Consider the following 20,268-nt stretch of genomic DNA (forward strand, 5'->3'; position numbering starts at 1 on the left):
AATTGACATTTATACTGTCATAAATGTCAAAGGAAAAGTCATAATACTTTTTGGAACCCTTTTATGCATGTGGTGAATTTTACCATATATCGGTAACAGATTGTTAAAAAAACTTTTATTTTTAAACACATTATACACTTATGAGAATATTTACAGAATTTCTACGTTTAGACAGTATTTATATTAACAATAAAAAATGGGGAAATCTAAGAAAATCCGTAAAGGAACGGCTGATGAAAGGTAGACAATATAAAAGTTTATTAATCGCCGATCTAAATTATGTTAATTTTAGCGAATCGGACGTCGAAAACGATACTCAAGAGGTAATCGAGAAAGCTCAAAATAAGAAAAAATCTTCCAAGTAAGTACTATAAATAAAAATGAAATATTTAGGTTAGTTGATACTTAAAATAAAATTTTATCGTCAGACCGCAGATTCTCAGTGATGACACGAAACTGGATAAAGCCGATTCTAAAAAATCGAAAAGTAAAAAAGAGAAAAAACCTGTCGAATCAGATGGTTCTGATATTGAAGTAGTTTCTACTGTAAAGAAATCATTTGCGCTGCTGCAAATTGATGATGAAGATTCTGATGGTGATTCTAAAGCTATTGTAGATGAAGACGAAGACGAATGTGATACAAAACCTATTAAGAAAGATAATAAAAAGAAATCAAGTGATGATAATAGGACTACAAAAAATCAGGGGGGTAAAAAGGGAAAAAAGAACAGAAAACGTGATGATAGTGATGAAGATATTGAAAAGGTCTTGGCGGAATTGGAAATGGAATATGCAGGTATAAAAAAAGAACCTGAACCGTCCACAGAGGAGAAGCCCAAAGAAGAAAAGAAGAAAAAGGAAAAGTTGGAGGAAAAAAAGGAACCAGAAGTTGATACAAAAACAGAAGAGGCTAGTACTGTGAAGACGGCCGCTCAAAAGAAAAAGGAAAAGAAAGAAAGAGAAAAGCAAAAGAAATTAAGTCAAAAAAAGCAGGACACGACAAAAGAAGATTCACAAGAGCCTGAGGAACAACCAAAAGAAATGATTAAGAAACTAGAAGATGCAGGTGATAAACAAGAGGAAGATGATCAAGAAGGGGAGAAAAAGAGTAAAAAGAAAAAGAAGAAAGGAAAAGATGATGAAGACAAAGATGCCAAAGATGGCAAAAAAGGTCCTGGTAAGAAGACTATAGCAGCTATGCAAGAAGCTCTCAAGAAACTTAAGGAAGAAGAGGAACGTCTAAAGAAAGAAGAAGAGGAGAGATTAAAACGCGAAGAGGAAGCTGAAAAAGCCAGGCTAGAAGCATTGAGATTAGAACAAGAAAGGAAAGAAAGGAAAAAGCAGGTTAATTATATTTTCACCGAATTATTAATGTGGAAAGCTGTGTATTTATTTTTTTTTATTAGAAAGAAAAGGAAAGGAAAGAAAGACTGAAAGCTGAAGGAAAACTGTTGACTGCTAAACAGAAGGCTGATAGGGTTAGGGCACAAGCATTAATTGATAGTTTGAAAGCACAAGGGGTGGAATTACCAGATGTTGGTGAGAAGAAACCCAGACTTGGAACAAGGATAAGGCCGAATAAGCAAAAGAAAGAACAAACGCCAGGTGAATAATTTGATAATGAAAATGTTTTTTTTGTACAGCAAATCTTATTATATTTGAAGAAAATCACATTTTTTTTTATTTTAACTATATTTTTCCAATGTTTTTCGATTTTATTATAAATTTTTGGTCTGTTCTTGTACTTCATATGTTGGTTTTTAATTTTAATATCAAGTTTTTCATCTAATCAGCAATCTAGGAATTTTATGTTGATGATAAATTATGAAATTTTGAATAGGGGGTTTTTTTGGCATAAAATCCAGTTGAGATTTTTTTGTTACTAAATCATATTGATTTTACAACTCTTTTGATTAAAAATTAGTTCTTTAAACAGTTGAAAAACGTTTTGATGAAGATGAAGTAATAGGTCCAAAGATCAATTTTTTTATTTGTTTTGAAAATTAATTCTCAGTCAGAAGAGACATAAAATTAAGATGATTTCGCAACACAACAAAAACATATAAAAGAATCTGAGAACTAAGAAATTCATATCAATATTTTGGGCTAGTTCTTGATCCTTAACATTCATTTTTAGCTTTCAAATGGATTTAATTACACAATTTCTATATTTTCGGGTCATACTGTAATTTTTAGGCAAGCTCTTGAGCCTAAACGTTCATGTTTAGCTTCAAAATGAATTTTATTATACAATTTTTACATTTTCAGGTTTAATATTCATTTTTAGGCCAGCTTTTGAGTCTAAACATTCATTTTTAGGAGTCAAATGGTTTTTATCATACAATTTTCATATTTTTGGGTCTTACTATAATTTTTAGGCCAGCTCTTGAGTCTAAACCTCCAGTTATAGATTTTACATGAGTTTTATAATAAAATTTTTATTTTTTGGTGTCTTTCTGTAATTTTTGGGCCAGTTCTTAAGCCTAAACATTCATTTATAGCTTTCAAATGGATTATATTATATAATTTTCATATTTTTTGGGTCTTCCATAATTTTTAAGCCTGTTATTGAGCATAAATTTTCATTTTCAGCTTTCAAATGAATTTTATCATACACTTATCACATTTTCATGTCGCATCTGCATTTTTAGGCCAGCTCTAGAGCCGTAACGTTCAATTTTTAGCTTTCAAATGGATTTACCATACAATGTTCACATTTTTGTGTATTACTGTAATTTTTAAGCCAGTTCTTAAATATTCATCTCCATTTTTAGCTTTCAAATAGAATTTATCATACAATTTCCACATTTTTGGGTCTCACATTAATTTTTTGGCCAGTTCTTCAGCCTAAACATCAATTTTTAGGTTTCACACTGATTAGCATTTATTATAACTGAATAACTTGCATTATATATAAATTTTCAGTTCCAAAAGAAGAGGATCAAACACTCGAGCCAGAAAAAATAGAATCCCCTAAAGAAGAAGCCGCCCCACAACCTCCTGAAGAAATAAAAGAACCTGAAGTAGAAGAAGACGTCAAAGACGCTTGGGATGCTTCATCAGACGACGAAGAAAAAGAAGAATCTCAACAAACAGGTTAAATATATCTTCTTTTTACTAAAAAAAAATAATAATTATAAAATTTATTTGCAGCTAATAAATCAGTGGAAAGTAAAGAACAACCGGTCGAAGCGGAAGCCGAAGAAAGCAGTTCCGAAGAAGACGAAGAATCAGATAGCGATGAAGAAGAAGAAGAAAGCGAATCTGAATCAGAAGACGAGGAAGAGGACGGTAAAACTGTAGCCGAAAGAGTTCGAGATAAAGCTCTAGAAAGGATAAAGGTAAAAAGTTTAATGGAATATATGGTTCATGGTATCGAAACAATTTTTATAGATCAGGAAAGAAAACGCTGAAAAGAATAAATCTCCGGAAAATCTGAGAGCGGCAATAGTTTGCGTATTGGGTCACGTGGATACAGGCAAAACGAAAATTTTGGATAAATTGCGTCGTACCAACGTACAAGATGGAGAAGCCGGCGGTATAACTCAACAGATCGGTGCCACCAATGTCCCCATGGACGCCATCAAGGAACAAATTAAAATAGTCAAAGGGGTAAATGATTAAAAAATGATTTTTTTCTATCAATTCATTGTTTTTTTTTGTAGTTTAACGATATGGAATTGAAAATTCCGGGTCTTTTGATTATCGATACGCCCGGTCACGAATCGTTTTCCAATCTACGCAATCGCGGTTCTTCTCTATGCGATATTGCCATTCTGGTTGTGGATATTATGCACGGTTTGGAACCTCAAACTATCGAATCGATAAATATATTGAAAAATAAGAAAACTCCGTTTTTGGTGGCTCTAAATAAAATCGACAGATTGTACGATTGGCGAACGATGAATAGAAAAGACGTGAGGGATATTTTGAAAGCGCAAGCGCCGAATACTCAGTTGGAGTTCGAAACTCGAACTAAAGATGTCGTTTTGCAGTTTGCCGAACAAGGTAAATTGTCCATACAATTTATTATTGGTTTCATTGTTTCAATTTTTTTTGTTTTCTTCCTAGTTTAAACTATATTTCAATTTGGACCCGTTTTTTTTTTATTTTTTAGTCTTTGTTTTAAACTTTTTTTGCTTAGAAATTTTGAAAACATTTTCATTTTGAATCTCCTCGTTTCTTCTGTTTTTTTATCAACATTTTCACAATTTTTTCATTTGATATGTTTTTATTTTGTTTAGTTTCAAAGATTTATACAATTTTTTGTATTCTAAATTTATTATTTTCTATAGTTTTTTTCTTAGTTTCAATTTTTTTGTTTTATTTTTTTTTATTTAGAAATTTTGAATTCATTTTCATTTTGAATCTACTCGTTTTTTTTTTCAAAATTCATTGTTTTTTGTTTGTTTTATTTGTTTTTAAGTTTATTACAATCTTTTTCACTTCTAATTTGCTTGTTTCCTTTGTTTTTTCAAAGTTTGTATAATTTTTCCCTTTCATTTCTGTTTTCTTTCGAGGTTTTTACAATTTTTTTATAAATTTTATAATTTTTTTTGTTTTCAAGATTTAAACAATTTTTTTATGTAATATTAATTTATTTTGCTTGATTTCAAAGAATTATACAATTTCTTTATTATTAATTTATTATTTTGTTTGTTTTTCCACTTTTGAGCAAATTTTCCATTTAAATTCTGCTTTTTTCTTTTGTTTTTTTCAACAACTTTCGAGGGGATCACAATTATTTTATTCTAAATTTATTATTTTCTTCGTTTTCCAAGCTCTGAATAAATTTTCCATCTCAATTCTGTTTCTTTCATTTGTTTTTAAGTTTATCACAATTTTTTTATTTCATATTTATTATTTTGTTTTTCTAGTTTTAAACAAATTTTCCATTCCAATTCTGTTTTTTTTTTTTCACATTTTAACAATTTTTTTCCTTTCAAATAAATTTGTTTCCTTCATTTTTTTCATTTTACAAAATTTTTATATTTTAAAATTATTTTTATATTTGTTTAAAATTTTTGATTTTTATAATATATAATCACAACTTTCTTTCCTCTTTTTTAAAGATTTAAACAATTTATTTCACTTGATCTCGTCTCTTCAATAAGATTTAAATTTTTTGAATTTATTTTTTTTAACTTTTTCAATTTTAAATTTTTTGTTTCTTCGATGTTTTAAAAACTTTTTTTTGTTTGTTTGTTTGAGATTAGGTCAGATTCACTGTCAATATATATTTTTCTACATTTTCAATTTTTTTTAAAGGTTTAAATGCAGCTCTATTTTACGAAAATCCCGATACGCGTACTTACGTATCTCTGGTACCTACCAGCGCCATTACCGGTGAAGGTATGGGTAACCTCCTAGCCCTCATAGTAGATTACTGTCAAACGAGGTTAACCAAACGTTTGATGTATTCCGATGAACTCCAAGCGACTGTATTGGAAGTCAAAGCAATACCAGGATTAGGTAGGATTTTCCTATCATTAAAATTTCATTTTTCTGTCGGTATATTCGATTTCAGGTACCACCATTGATGTTATTTTGGTAAACGGTACTTTAAGGGAAGGCGATACGATGTTATGTGCTGGTACGGATGGTCCCATAGAAACCCAGATTAGATCCTTGTTAATGCCTCAACCTTTACGAGAACTACGTGTCAAAGTAAGTTACAACTTTATTTTTTTTTTACTTATTTCCGTTTTTTTTTATTTTCCAAATGGTTATTAATTTTAGTTGTTTTACCGGTTTGGGAAGATTAGCTAGTGTCCTTCTGTAATAAAATATACTGTAACTTATTTTAGGTCAGTTGTTAATCATCTATTTCATTTTTATTACATACTTCAAGCTTGTAATGCCTCAATTATTTTTTTTTTTTCAAAAATTCCTAGATTTAATTTACCTGGTGGCTCGATAAAAGTGACATTTAATTTCAGTTGAAAAAAAATCAAAATCGGTGATTTAATTTCGGTTATTTTATTAGTTTGGGAAGATTTACAAGTGCCCTTCTCGATTAAAAAAATGGATTAGGTCGATTGTCAATTACCCACATTTTTTTTATTATATACCTAAATACTATAATAGGGTCAGGATCTTCGATAAATAACTTCTTTTACCGTTTTTTTCTCAATTTTTTTTTTAGTTTTTCATATACAGATGGGTCAATAAAAGTATCATTTTACTTTTATTGAAAAATGAAGAAAATCGGTGATTTTATTATTTTGGGAAGATTTGTTAGTGTCCTTAAATAAAAAATGTTTTAGGTCGATTGTCAATTACCCACATTTATTTCATTGTGTACATAAATTCTGTAATACCAATTATGCTTACGAAAAAACTAATTGCTCGAGAAATTAATTTTTTACGAACTTTTAAAGTACCAGGGGTCTTAATAAAAGCACGTTTTAGTATTAAATAAAAAATGACAAATGAGTAATTCAGTTTATTTTTCTTGTTTGGAAAGATTAGCCAGTGCCCTTTTCGGATAAAAAATTATTTATACATTATCATAGGCCGATTGTCAATAACCCATAGTATTTCATTACATACTTAAATATTGTGACTCGAATCACAAATTTTTTTTTAAAGGTGTTAATATACGGGGTGGTGAATAAAAATAACTATTTAAATTTATCAAACGAAAATCCGAAATTAATAACATTTTAGTTATTTTCTCAATTGGGGAGGAAAGTATTTCAAACCAATTGTCAATTGCCCATATTTTTTCATCGTATTTTTCTTTCCGAAATTATCATTTCAGAACGCGTATATTGAATACAAAGAAATCAAAGCGGCCCAGGGTGTAAAAATCGCAGCTAAAGAATTGGAAAAAGCTATAGCCGGTTTGAACCTGTACGTAGCTCAAAAGTCGGATGAAATTGATATATTAAAAGAAGAAGTAGCAAGGGAATTAAAATCGGCATTGTCAAATATCAAATTAGCAGATCGGGGCGTTTATGTGCAGGCTTCCACTTTGGGTTCATTGGAAGCCCTCTTGGAGTTCTTGAGGACCAGCAAAATTCCCGTAAGTTCATTATATTTTTATTACGCTCGGCAACGTCGCAATAGTTTATTTCAATATTAAAACGTTGAAAATTATAATATACATTTGGCAACGCCGCAATAATAGTTTATTTCAATAATAAACGGATGAAAATTATAATATACAGAGTGAATCATATTTAAATTGTTGTCGTATTGTTTCTATATGTGAATTCTTTATTATCAATTTTAGGAAATAAATCTTTCAAAATTAATTTACAATCGTCGGAAATCGAAATTTTTTAATCGTATACGAGGTGTGTCGAAAAATATAATTTAATAATTCTTATTTTGTGACGTACCCCGTACACTACCAAAAAAATTGACGATTTGGTTTCAGATTTTCGACATAACAAGGACAATTAAATTTTTTTTTTTAGAAATTTTTGTATAGAAATTTTCGTTTCGTCGTAATTTCCTCAAATTTCATCCCCCCCCTTCTTTTTCCAATCCGCGCATATTTTTTCCGTCATTTAGTGCGTTACAACCATTTTTACGCGAATTAACATAATAATGCAGTTTTCATAAAATTTCTGTAGATGTGTAGATAAAAGAATACATTTGACAACGCTGCTATACTATACCTCAACGTTCCAATCACCCCAGGCCCTCTTTTTGTTTTACTACAGGAAATACTGGGTTGATTTATAAACAATTAATCACGTTTTGATTAAAACTTGATTATTATAATATACAGAGTGGATCATAACTCAATTATTTAAAAAAAATCATTGTATAACTTTTTTACTTCCAATTTTACAAAAAAAGTTAAACTTAATAAAAAATTCGACGTATTCTGAATTATTATAAACAATCGTTGAATTTGAAAAAAATTCATTGGTGTACGAGGTTTTTAGAAAAAAGTGAATTATTCTTCTAGTAAAGTAAATCGAAATATGTCCAAATATCGACAATTTTTAGTAAAAAAACTTGATCAGAACTGAAATTTACATTTGTATTCTTTTACATTAAGAATATTGTAATTTAAAATAAAAAAAACGTATTTTACGGTTTATAAAAATTTATATTTTTTGACGAACCTCGTATACGATTGTAAAAAATGGATGATTGTAGTATCATTTTTATGAAAAAAAGTTATTCTTGATAAAAAATTCCACCTATTATGAAATCTAATAAACAATCGTTGAATATAAAAAAAATTCAATAGTATACCAGGTTTGTAGAAAAACATGAATTATTCTTCGAGTAAAGTAGATCAAAATATGTCAAAATATTGACAATTTTTAGTAAAAAAAAACTTAACCAGAACTAAAATTTACATTTCATCCATTTGCATTAAGAATATTGTAATTTAAAATAAAAAAAACGTATTTTACGGTTTATAAAAATTTATATTTTTTTACGAACCTCGTATACGATTGTAAAAAATTAATGATTATATCATCATTTTTATGAAAAAAAGTTTTTCTTGATAAAAAATTCCACCTATTATGAAATTTAATAAACAATCGTTAAATATAAAAAAATTTCAATACTATACGAGGTTTGTAGAAAAACGTGAATTATTCCTCGAGTAAAGTAGATCGAAATATGTCAAAATATCGACATATGTACGTGTTATAAAAGCTAATAAACAATCTCCAGATATAAAAAAAATTTTAGTCGTATACCAGGTTCGTCGAAAAGTATGACGTAACGGTCGCTAGTTAACCTAAAAATAATGATTGACAGTATTACCAATAACTGTCGAATGTCATTAATCGGTTAAAAATCCATAAAAATAATTATCAGATCCAAATAATTTTTTTTATCACAGAAATATTTGGAAACGTGTCTTTTTCACCCCGTATAAAGCTTCGTTTTATAACATATAGGGTGGTATATTTAGTCGGACACATTTATTTTTAAAGTAAAAATTATTCAAATATTTACAGGGTGTTGTATAAAATATATAACGTTCATTACGTTATTTATAAAACATTTTTAATGTCCGGTAATTCAGTTTTCGTAAAATTTTTTTAACGGAATCGTTATCAATATGAATGCATTCTGTTGTCTAGTATCCGCCTCCCGCCTCTGAGTTTCACCAACCTCATTATCGATTACGTTAACAGCAAAGGTCACACCAATATCAATTAGATTTTGTTTTCTGAATCGTCCCACGCGTCGCCATTCATATTTAGAAATCGATACGCTGAACGAGAAACTGTGCGCTTGCTCCTCATCCCACACGAACTTTTCCCACCAATCAACAGCTAATATCTTTTTTTTGTTAGCGCCACTAGAAACATTTTTTTCTCCAATTATCATTATTAAAAAAAAATCAAGATTATACGAAATTGGAAAAGGAAAATCTGTTCCAAAATCCCGATAATTCCAATTATTGATAAAACCGGTAGTACTAACATCTGACACTTCGATAAATGGATTCTACGAATACGAAAACGCTAATCTACGGTGTCATTATACTCAATACAGTTGAAATTCAGAGTGAAACAAGTCTGACGAATAGGGCGCTAAACTTTATCTTTTATTTACGAATTTTTACATTTTCTGGGTCTATTATCTTCAAACTAGCAAAATTCCTGAAAACACAAATTCTTTTAGATCCCAACTCGCCTTGGAGGCGAAGTAGCGAGATTTTTCCACTCCTAAACTTACCTTTTTGATCCTGGTACAAAGTGGTAGGCTGGTTTTAAACAAATCTTTTCGTAATACAAGATTTCAATTGATATAATCCTACAACATCCATTAATTTGGACAATTTTGGCAAGCCAAGCTTCCATCCAAGTCGCTATCGATGGAAAAACTTCAGAAAGATTTGAGGTCAACGCTGGTGTTCCCTCCTCCTGGTACTCCTATAACCACCCTCAATACCCGATCTTGAAAACATTCTGAAGAGTGGAAACAAGCTAATCGAGTTCAATGCAGCAAAAACTCAAGCTGCCGAAGAAGGCTGGTATTGCAGCTCAGGATTTGGTCCTGTGTGGCCGAATTAGTTAAGGTAGCTTCATAAAAACTTGGTGCTCTGAAGCTATGAATTCCGCAACAGCTTCTAATCCTCTACAAGGTCAAGATTCGTCCGTTTTTGGGAAAATGCTCACAGATTTGGAGCTCGGCTCCCATGCAAACTTTGAAAATGCTTAACTCGATACAGAAAAGAGCCATTCGACTTATAGGTGATCCAGAATTGACTAGAAACTTTTTGCAGGACCTACTCGACAGGCAGGCGTGGCTCACGATCACTGAGCTCGCTCGCAGACGTCCAGAATATCAATTTATCGGGATTCCTTTCTTTGGAAAAGTGCGAGCCTGTGAAATCAGCTACCAAGGCACGTTTTTCTCGAACAATACAACTTAGAGGCATCTCTATACGACAGGACCATTCGAACTACACGAGTGTAGTTATCTGTCAAAATTTTACATAAATCTGACACATGGATCAATTTTCATACTCTTACGACGAAAAACTGATTCGTTTGTTGAGTAAATTTGACAAATAAGACGAATTTCGAGTCGTTTTTCTCGATTATTAATATTTCAATGGTTCATTAAACTACCAGGGGTCTAAAAAGAGACATTTTAGCGAAAAAAAAAACATTTAGGAACTTTTTTTTGGGATATACAGGATTATAATCATTTTGTTCAAATGACAGTTCAGTTTACTAAAATAGATATTCAATTAATCCTACTGAACCATTTTAACTAACTGTTTGGTCCTTCGAGCCGGATATAAACCTTCTATCTGTGATTTCACCCCATTTTCAATACATTTTTTTACGTTTTCGGTTCGTTTTTTTCGCGTCGTTTCTACATACGTACACGTGTGTGAAGTACTTTTTCAATTTTTCAGTATTCCGGTATCAGGATAGGACCTGTCGTCAAAAAGGATGTAATGAAAGCTTCTATAATGTTAGAACACGAAAGTCAGTAAGTATTATATCGATTCAATGACGTTAATGTCATTTTTATAATATACAGTAGCTTGAATAACATCCCTGTACCAAATGACTCCCTTAGCTACCATACTCTCATAGATAGCGTACTAGATTAAACAGTGGGGGAACGATCATGCTTACAACGCAGTCGCACTTTTAACGAAGCAATTTCGGCGAGGAAATGAATACTTTTTTGTGATAAAATCTTGGAGGCATCGCGTTTAAAAGGTCCCACTGTAATTGATCGTTTACTCGCTCATCGATTAACCCCTTCTAGTCGTTATCTACTTCTTGGAATGCTTGATAATGAGGGTAATGATACTTAGCTAGTTAACACAGATGGAGAATGATTGAGCCTCAAGATTTCGAATAAATCACGACGATATTTACTTCAATATATGCCGATAATCGACTTGAGACGATCTGCAAGGAATCCGCGAGCAAGCCATAGATCCACCATAGCAAATGTCCCGTCCATTTCAGCAAACGGTTTAGCTACCTCGAAGAAACCCATCAGAAAAATGGTTTTCTTTGGAAGAAGCTAACGTATTTGGGAGGAGAAAAATGAGAAGCAAACGACGATTGGCCTCCTTTGGAACGAATCTAACGTAATTTGGAGGAGAAAGAATGAGACGCACAAAGCGATTCGTCTCCTTTGGAAGGAACCTACGTAATTTGGTAGCAGAAGAAAGAGACACACAACTGGAACTCCCTTAGAAGGAGTTTACGTATATTGGAGGAGAAAAATGAAAAGTAATCAACGATTGGCCTCCTTTGGAGGGAATCTACGTATTTTAGAGTAGGAAGAATGAGACGTATGGCCTCCTTTGGAACAAGTCTACGTGGTGGTAGCAAAAGAAGGAGACGTACAAAACGACTAGTCCCCTTTGGAAGTAGAGCAGAGGTGGAGTGGTTCAAAGCGGTTAGAAGACCGGAGCGACTCCCCAAACAATCTATATTGACATTTAACTCATTATCTTACATATTACCGCACATAATGTAATAATATCTCGATTATCTAGATACGCTACGATACTAGCTTTCGACGTAAAAGTAGAACGGGACGCGCAAGAATTGGCGGATAGCGTCGGAGTGAAAATATTCCAAGCGGACATCATTTATCATCTTTTCGATAAATTTATGGCGTATCGCGAGGAATTGAAACAAAGGAAACGCGAGGAATTCAAACATATCGCCGTTTTTCCGTGCAAACTCAAAATACTGCCGCAATTCGTGTTCAATTCCAGAGATCCAATCGTCGCCGGTGTTATGGTCGAAGCTGGTATAGTTAGGGAGGGTACACCCATATGCGTACCGAGCAAAGAGGTTAGTATTTTTTTTTTCTTTCACTCTATATATAAATTTGTTCGAATTGCTGTTAAACTTCATTTGATTATAACAAGCTTATCTCCTATACAGTGACGTCTTTGGTATCCGATATATGAAACGACTGGTTCTCTATATTATATTTTTTTGGATCGCCATGTATAGTTTTAACAGAATTTTTTAATGTATAAGACGTATTTGCGGTTGATTTTCATTATTAATTCGTAATTTTATTTCGAACGATGTTTTTTGAAGGATGAAGTATTATTTAGTTGGTCCTTTGGTGTTTTTTTTGCAGTTTGTGGATTTGGGGATCGTAACTAGTATAGAAAGTAATCACAAAACGGTGGAGAGCGCTCGGAAAGGCATGGAAGTTTGTATCAAGATAGAACCTGTCCCTGGAGAATCGCCTAAAATGTTCGGTAGGCATTTCGATGAGACGGATTTCCTTGTCAGTAAGGTAATTTATAAAAAAAAATTATTTTTCTACCATTCGTCCGCTAAAATAAAGTGATTTTTCGTATGGCAACAATTATAACGGTCCAGAATTGACGTGGTTGGTTACGGGGTGTGGAAAACAGCTATCGTTCCAATTGGGTGGTTTATAAGGGGAGAAAAATTAATTTTTGATCAGTCTTGAATTTAAATTCATGTTTACAGATGGTTTGCAAAAGTAATTGGGGGTACTGATCGAGTTATTTTGTTATTTTCCAACTCCCCTCGTAGTTATTTCAAATTTCCCATTAAATTTCCATCTTCTATGACATTTCGAACGATCCGCTTCGTTTATTTTAGTCTTGACGACGATTTGAAGTTGCTAATGTCAAAATATTGACAGAAATTGATTTCATCGAATATTTTACAAAACAAATTGCAGTTTCACTCAAATATTTTGAAGAAACATCAACTTTTTTAATGTCCCTTGTAGTTATTTCGAATTTCCCATTAAATCGCCATCTTCTATGACATTTCGAACGATCCGCTTCGTTTATTTTAGTCTTGACGACGATTTGAAGTTGCTAATGTCAAAATATTGACAGAAATTGATTTCATCGAATATTTTACAAAACAAATTGCAGTTTCACTCAAATATTTTGAAGAAACATCAACTTTTTTAATGTCCCTTGTAGTTATTTCGAATTTCCCATTAAATCGCCATCTTCTATGACATTTCGAACGATCCGCTTCGTTTATTTTAGTTTTGACGACGATTTGAAGTTGCTAATGTCAAAATATTGACAGAAATTGATCTTATCGAAGATTATTCAAAACAAATTGCAGTTTCACTCAAATATTTGGAAGAAACATCAACTTTTTTAATTCCTCTTGTAGTTATTTCGAATTTCCCATTAAATCGCCATCTTCTATGACATTTCGAACGATCCGCTTCGTTTATTTTAGTCTTGACGACGATTTGAAGTTGCTAATGTCAAAATATTGACAGAAATTGATTTCATCGAATATTTTACAAAACAAATTGCAGTTTCACTCAAATATTTTGAAGAAACATCAACTTTTTTAATGTCCCTTGTAGTTATTTCGAATTTCCCATTAAATCGCCATCTTCTATGACATTTCGAACGATCCGCTTCGTTTATTTTAGTTTTGACGACGATTTGAAGTTGCTAATGTCAAAATATTGACAGAAATTGATTTCATCGAATATTTTACAAAACAAATTGCAGTTTCACTCAAATATTTTGAAGAAACATCAACTTTTTTAATGTCCCTTGTAGTTATTTCGAATTTCCCATTAAATCGCCATCTTCTATGACATTTCGAACGATCCGCTTCGTTTATTTTAGTTTTGACGACGATTTGAAGTTGCTAATGTCAAAATATTGACAGAAATTGATCTTATCGAAGATTATTCAAAACAAATTGCAGTTTCACTCAAATATTTGGAAGAAACATCAACTTTTTTAATGTCCCTTGTAGTTATTTCGAATTTCCCATTAAATCGCCATCTTCTATGACATTTCGAACGATCCGCTTCGTTTATTTTAGTTTTGACGACGATTTGAAGTTGCTAATGTCAAAATATTGACAGAAATTGATCTTATCGAAGATTATTCAAAACAAATTGCAGTTTCACTCAAATATTTGGAAGAAACATCAACTTTTTTAATTCCTCTTGTAGTTATTTCGAATTTCCCATTAAATCGCCATCTTCTATGACATTTCGAACGATCCGCTTCGTTTATTTTAGTTTTGACGACGATTTGAAGTTGCTAATGTCAAAATATTGACAGAAATTGATCTTATCGAAGATTATTCAAAACAAATTGCAGTTTCACTCAAATATTTGGAAGAAACATCAACTTTTTTAATTCCTCTTGTAGTTATTTCGAATTTCCCATTAAATCGCCATCTTCTATGACATTTCGAACGATCCGCTTCGTTTATTTTAGTCTTGACGACGATTTGAAGTTGCTAATGTCAAAATATTGACAGAAATTGATTTCATCGAATATTTTACAAAACAAATTGCAGTTTCACTCAAATATTTTGAAGAAACATCAACTTTTTTAATTCCTCTTGTAGTTATTTCGAATTTCCCATTAAATCGCCATCTTGTATGTAAAAATTTTTCATTTTTTTGTACATTGACAACATTTTTTCTATCCTTTGTTCCATCTCTCTCGATGCGTTTCTGTAACTAATTTTATTTGTTATCCTCCCCCTGCGCCACAGTCTGCTTTCATGAATGGAAGTAGAACATACAAGACCTCCTCTGACCCAAATAATCATTGATTCCATTCATCCTTCTCGCTATCCCTTCTACTACCTTCTCTCAACCCCTGCCCTACCCTCGAGACGTTCATTATATATTTGTCGCAACATCTAGAATATCTGGAGCGTATCCTCGAGACAATTTGCATTTTTATTGTGCCACTAGACAAAGGAAATTCGAAGGGGTGGGTTGTATAAGGTTCAAAACTATTTTTTCTCCTAATTACCAAATTCCAAGCGAACAAGAGGCTGACGAGAAAATACAATTTTCTCGTTTTATTGTGAAAAACGCGGGAAAATGAGTTGTGGCAATAGCTTGATACAGAATTAATCGCTTGAATTTTCCTTTCGGTGTTTTTCACTTCATTTTATTCACTGAAAGCTTTATTCACTTTTTATTTTTTCCCCCATAGCTTCTTCTAACTCATTTTATTCCACCCATATTTTTTCTCTTAATTTTATTCTGTCATTACTATTTTTCACTTCTTTTTAATGCCTCAATGCTTATTTCACTTCTATTATAACTGTTTTTCACTTCATTGTATGTCCTCAATAGTTTTCCACTTCATTTTAGTCCCCCAGAGGTTTTTTCACTTTATTACGTTCGGTCATTGCTATTTTCTACTTCATTTTATTGCCTACCAGCTTTTCTCACTTCTATTATAACTGTTTTTCACTTCATTGTATGTCCTCAATAGTTTTCGACCTCATTTTACTCCCCCAAAGGTTTTTCCACTTTATTACATTCGGTCATTGCTATTTTTCACTTCATTTTAATGCTTCAATGCTTATTTCACTTCTATTATAACTGTTTTTCACTTCATTGTATGTCCTCAAGAGTTTTCGACTTCATTTTACTCCCCCAGAGGTTTTTTCACTTTATTATATTCGGTCTTTGCTATTTTTCACTTAATTGTATTCCATCATTTATTTTTTCACTTCAATTCACTTCAGATTTTTTCAATTCAATCCTCTTCAGTTCTTTTCATTTCATTGCATCCCTTTTCAAACTTTTTTTCACTTTATTCCATTCCTCAGAGCATTTTTCACTTCATTTCAATCCTCTTTAGCTTCTTTCATTTCATTGCGTTCCTTCGAAACTCATTTCACTTTCACATCAGAGCATTTTTCACTATATTTTAGCCCTCAGAGCATCTTTCACTTCATTTTATTCTGTCTCAAGTGGTTTTCACTTTATTGTATTGCCTCACAGATTTTTTTACCTCGTTTTTACCTATTATAGCATAAGTTTTTTCATTTTATTCTATTATTTTACTGCTTCTTTCACTTCATTTTATTCCTCTTTAGCACCTTTCATTTCATTGCGTTTCATCGAAACTTTTTTCACTTAATTGTATTCCTTGTTAGCATTTTTCACTTTATTTTATTTCCTAAGAACCTCTTTCACTTCAACTGTTGTTGATATCATATTTTATCTTTTATTTATTGACAATATTTTTATTTTCAGATATCACGTCAATCGATAGACGCTTGCAAAGACTACTTCAGAGACGATCTACAGAAAACCGATTGGCAGTTGATGGTGGAACTCAAAAAACTCTTCCAGATTTTGTAAAAAAAAACAAACAGTGCAATATACACATTTTCCAATTTAATTTTTATTTTTTCAACTTACCCACAGTAGCAAACAAAACCAGTATTTTTTTTCTCCCTTTTCGACAGTGTTTCAAATAAATGTATATTTATATAAACAAATAAATGACTATAAACTGTTTAAAGCGTTTTTGTTAAAAAAAACCTAAAATACCAAAAAAAACACAAAAATGTCTATAAAGGAAAATGAATTTGTTCAACTAAGTAAAAATTACTAAAAATTCAGTGATTTTTGAGAAAAGTAACATCCAAACATTTCGAACTACACAATTACCACGATTTTTTGGAGTCACCTGGTATAAATTATCAACTGGTATTAGTAGTATTTGAACGTTTTTAAATTAAAAGTATCAAAAATACTACAAATTCAGTGATTTTCAAGAAAAATAACTCTTTTTCATTATTAAATCCAAACGTTTCGAAGAACACAACACCAGGATTTTTTGGCGTCACCTGGTATATGTTATCAACCGTTATTAGTAGTATTTTAACGTTTTTAGGTTAAAACTATTAAATATATCACAAATTCAATATTTTTTGAGAAATATAACGTATACTTCTAATAAATCTTTACATTTCTACAAGGTTTTTAGGTTAGAATCGCTACCAAATAAAAAGAAATTATTGTAATATCGGGGAAAAAATAATTTGGCAATCGACAAGAGAATGTACACATCGTTATTGTCGATCTAATAAAAATGGGCATTCTCCGATGTAATAATATTGACGCCTTTGCAGAGTATAAGCAGTATGCAAAGTTGTTGACAGAACCGAGAAAGTATCCTACGCGAACGAAGTTGATTTTTAAATTTTTATGTCTCAGACTTCCGTTCGACCAGAGACGTATCAGTAAAACTTCGTGAAATTAATAAACATTTTAAGGTTATGACTTATACTCAATAAACGTATATAATAATTATATTCATGCTTAGAATCGTATTCATATACTCACATTACAAGTGGAACAAAGTTTCTAAACTGTCTCGATAATAATGAAGAAATTCCACCCGCCATTTAGTAAAGAAACTTGAAACAACGATCATTTTATATAAATTTCCATATTTAGCACAATTCTTAAAAACGATTTTGATAACCTGAGAACGTTTGATACTATATTTTCAAATACAATTTGACAGATGTTTTACATGGTTGTCACGTTGTAAGTTTTTCCACTATAGAATGATATAAATTATTTCAACCCGACCCAGAGGAAATAAGAGCAAACTTTTCAGATTTTTAGCACGTTCAAATATGAAACTTCAATTTGACGCTAGATTAAATAATCATTTTCAAATAGTTTTGAAAATCATTTATTATTTATTATTATTACTATTTATTTATAAAATGCAAATGTACGATGGCAAACACAAAAAGACAATCAATCTTACAACACCGAAAACCACTACTGCCAACGTTTAGAATGTAATTTCCACTGATATACAAATTTTTATTTCAATTACACTATTATATTTATGTTTTATTCAATTTTTTATACAAAATTAACATAATAGCTAATATTACACAATTGTACATCACGAATTTGACGCAATATTATACTGGTAAGACGTTAGTGACAATAGACAACTTATAAATACGGAGTGATTAGTAACTACCATTTCTATTTATAATAAATTTGAGAACATAAACACGAGTACTATTAGTACCTCTATAATTTAAATACCTGACAGTGTTGTCGTTTTGTTTCACTAAGACAAAAATCCCTAAACGATTTTTGATATTTAACACGACTAAATTAAACGTTTCTTTTATATTGAAGAGCAGTTATTACGTTCAATAAAAATCTACAGTAAACAAAATAAATTAACACTTAGTATATATATCACGTAAGTTCCAAAACCAAAAATTGAAATACCTATTGATACCACTGTATGTAACTAAAAGCAGCCATCTCTACATTATTATTTATAGAATTCTGTTGTATTAGTTTTGAAAATTTTTATATAAAAAAATAGTGTATGCCACTGGTATGTATATGACGGTAAAGCGGAGGCGGACAATTTCATATCTCTTAAATTGATTCGATACATACTGATATTCTGCCAAAGATCGTCGATTATTGTCATAACACCACATGCAAACGGATGAGGACGAATTTAAGTTACATTTTTTTTCTCACTAATTTATTTAAAAACTCGAGAATATCGCCCACGCGCTTGTTTTGTTTGAATAATACCAGTTAAATAAATAAACTAATAATCGAACTTAATATTTTTTAGTAGATACATATCGCTGAATATTATTTTTAATGTTTAGACGCGTCATTTTAATCACCATCACAAGTTTGTTCTTATGTAACAATTGAATTGATACATAGAACATTTTGAGGTTAGGTAATCTTCGAAATAAATATGGCGAAATATTAAAAAAAATCATATATCGTTATAATATATTCATTATTGAATATACGTAATTGCGTTTTAAAAAATGATTTTTATTAAAAAGTTTTTTGTGTTTTTGTGACACACGCGCCTGTTGTCCCCATTCACGATCTATTAGAATCTTAATGATACTTCCGGTCACTCTCTCATGCTTGGACATTATTATTCAGCTTTAAATAAGGTTTTATATTCCTTGTATTCTTTCTTCTTTTTTGTTGGAACTGGTTTATCTGCCACTGGTCTTTAGAGACGAAGTAATACTTTAAGCTTTCTCCAGTGGCGGCTTTGTACTATAAATACTTTGAAAAAATATTTATTTTAAACCGAACTAAATAAAAAAAATGTTTAAAACAAGTAGTAAATTTAAAAACATTATAAAAAAGGAGCTTTTTTGATATTTTTGTAATAATATATTTACAAATACCATGAAATACTTTTATTTATATTGTAAAACATTGCCAAATTTAACTTGTTATACGTTTTTTTAACGACTTTATGATCTCGTCGATTTTATTATATAATACAGGGGTAGAAAAAATTTATTTCAACTATGAAATGGTACAAAATAATGACAATAATGTTTGGAATATGAAAAAATCTGTTTTTCAATCTAGGAAACTTCATCAATGACTCATTACATAAAAAAATGTATCTATAGAAAAATCGGGTGTTGTTCGTCCATGTTATGAAAAACCTCGTACTTATATTGAAATATATAGTAAACACATCCATATAACAAACAGTATACAGCAAAAATAGCCCAACGACGATGTTGTTAAGTTCCCTGGGGGTGGATAACGAGAACCGTTGCTATGGTTATGACCGTGAAATGAGTGGGTCTAGGCCAACCCGTTCACCCACGCATTTTCCAACCGCGGCAAATTTCCCGCAACGGACTGGTTGTTCTGGATAACTGCATGACCTATAAGAGAAATTCGAGGAGGGGCATAACGAGACATTCGAAGGAAGCGCCAAATAAATAACAATCATTTTGGAAAACGTACATTTAAATTTATATAATATACCAGACGGGATATAAAAAAAGTAACACCACATATATATCAAAACAGCATAAATAATTATTACGTAACGTATTTTTGTATCACACCTCGTAGTATAAAGTAAATCTATAGCGTCGAAATAATTAATAATATAAGATTCAAATTCAATCCTGTCAATTTCCTACTCTAATTACTATTTATATTTTCGAATTTAATATAAAACTTATTCTATAACCTCGTATATCATTACGT

At 31.0% G+C, this 20,268-nt stretch overlaps 1 protein-coding gene and 1 long non-coding RNA gene across 2 annotated transcripts; one reads left to right on the top strand and one right to left on the bottom strand.

The window, feature by feature from the left end:
* The first annotated feature begins 19 nt into the window (after nucleotides 1-19).
* On the top strand, nucleotides 20-16,741 carry LOC130895626 (eukaryotic translation initiation factor 5B). The gene is made up of 15 exons (XM_057803036.1): nucleotides 20-240; nucleotides 293-361; nucleotides 429-1,344; nucleotides 1,407-1,605; nucleotides 2,926-3,096; nucleotides 3,154-3,341; nucleotides 3,394-3,612; nucleotides 3,666-4,008; nucleotides 5,269-5,472; nucleotides 5,528-5,667; nucleotides 6,764-7,027; nucleotides 10,859-10,935; nucleotides 11,966-12,269; nucleotides 12,568-12,729; nucleotides 16,471-16,741. Exons 1-15 carry the CDS (start codon nucleotides 197-199, stop codon nucleotides 16,576-16,578), a joined length of 3,408 nt encoding a protein of 1,135 aa, XP_057659019.1. The 5' UTR covers nucleotides 20-196; the 3' UTR covers nucleotides 16,579-16,741.
* LOC130895639 (uncharacterized) lies at nucleotides 5,496-17,722 on the bottom strand. The gene is made up of 2 exons (XR_009059481.1): nucleotides 17,569-17,722; nucleotides 5,496-5,776 (listed from the first exon to the last, which is right to left on the bottom strand). It is a non-coding gene; the product is annotated as an uncharacterized LOC130895639 (long non-coding RNA).
* Between the last annotated feature and the right edge of the window lie 2,546 nt (nucleotides 17,723-20,268).

Source organism: Diorhabda carinulata, chromosome 6 (genome assembly GCF_026250575.1).
Source record: "Diorhabda carinulata isolate Delta chromosome 6, icDioCari1.1, whole genome shotgun sequence".
In the NCBI taxonomy this organism is placed as follows: domain Eukaryota; kingdom Metazoa; phylum Arthropoda; class Insecta; order Coleoptera; family Chrysomelidae; genus Diorhabda; species Diorhabda carinulata.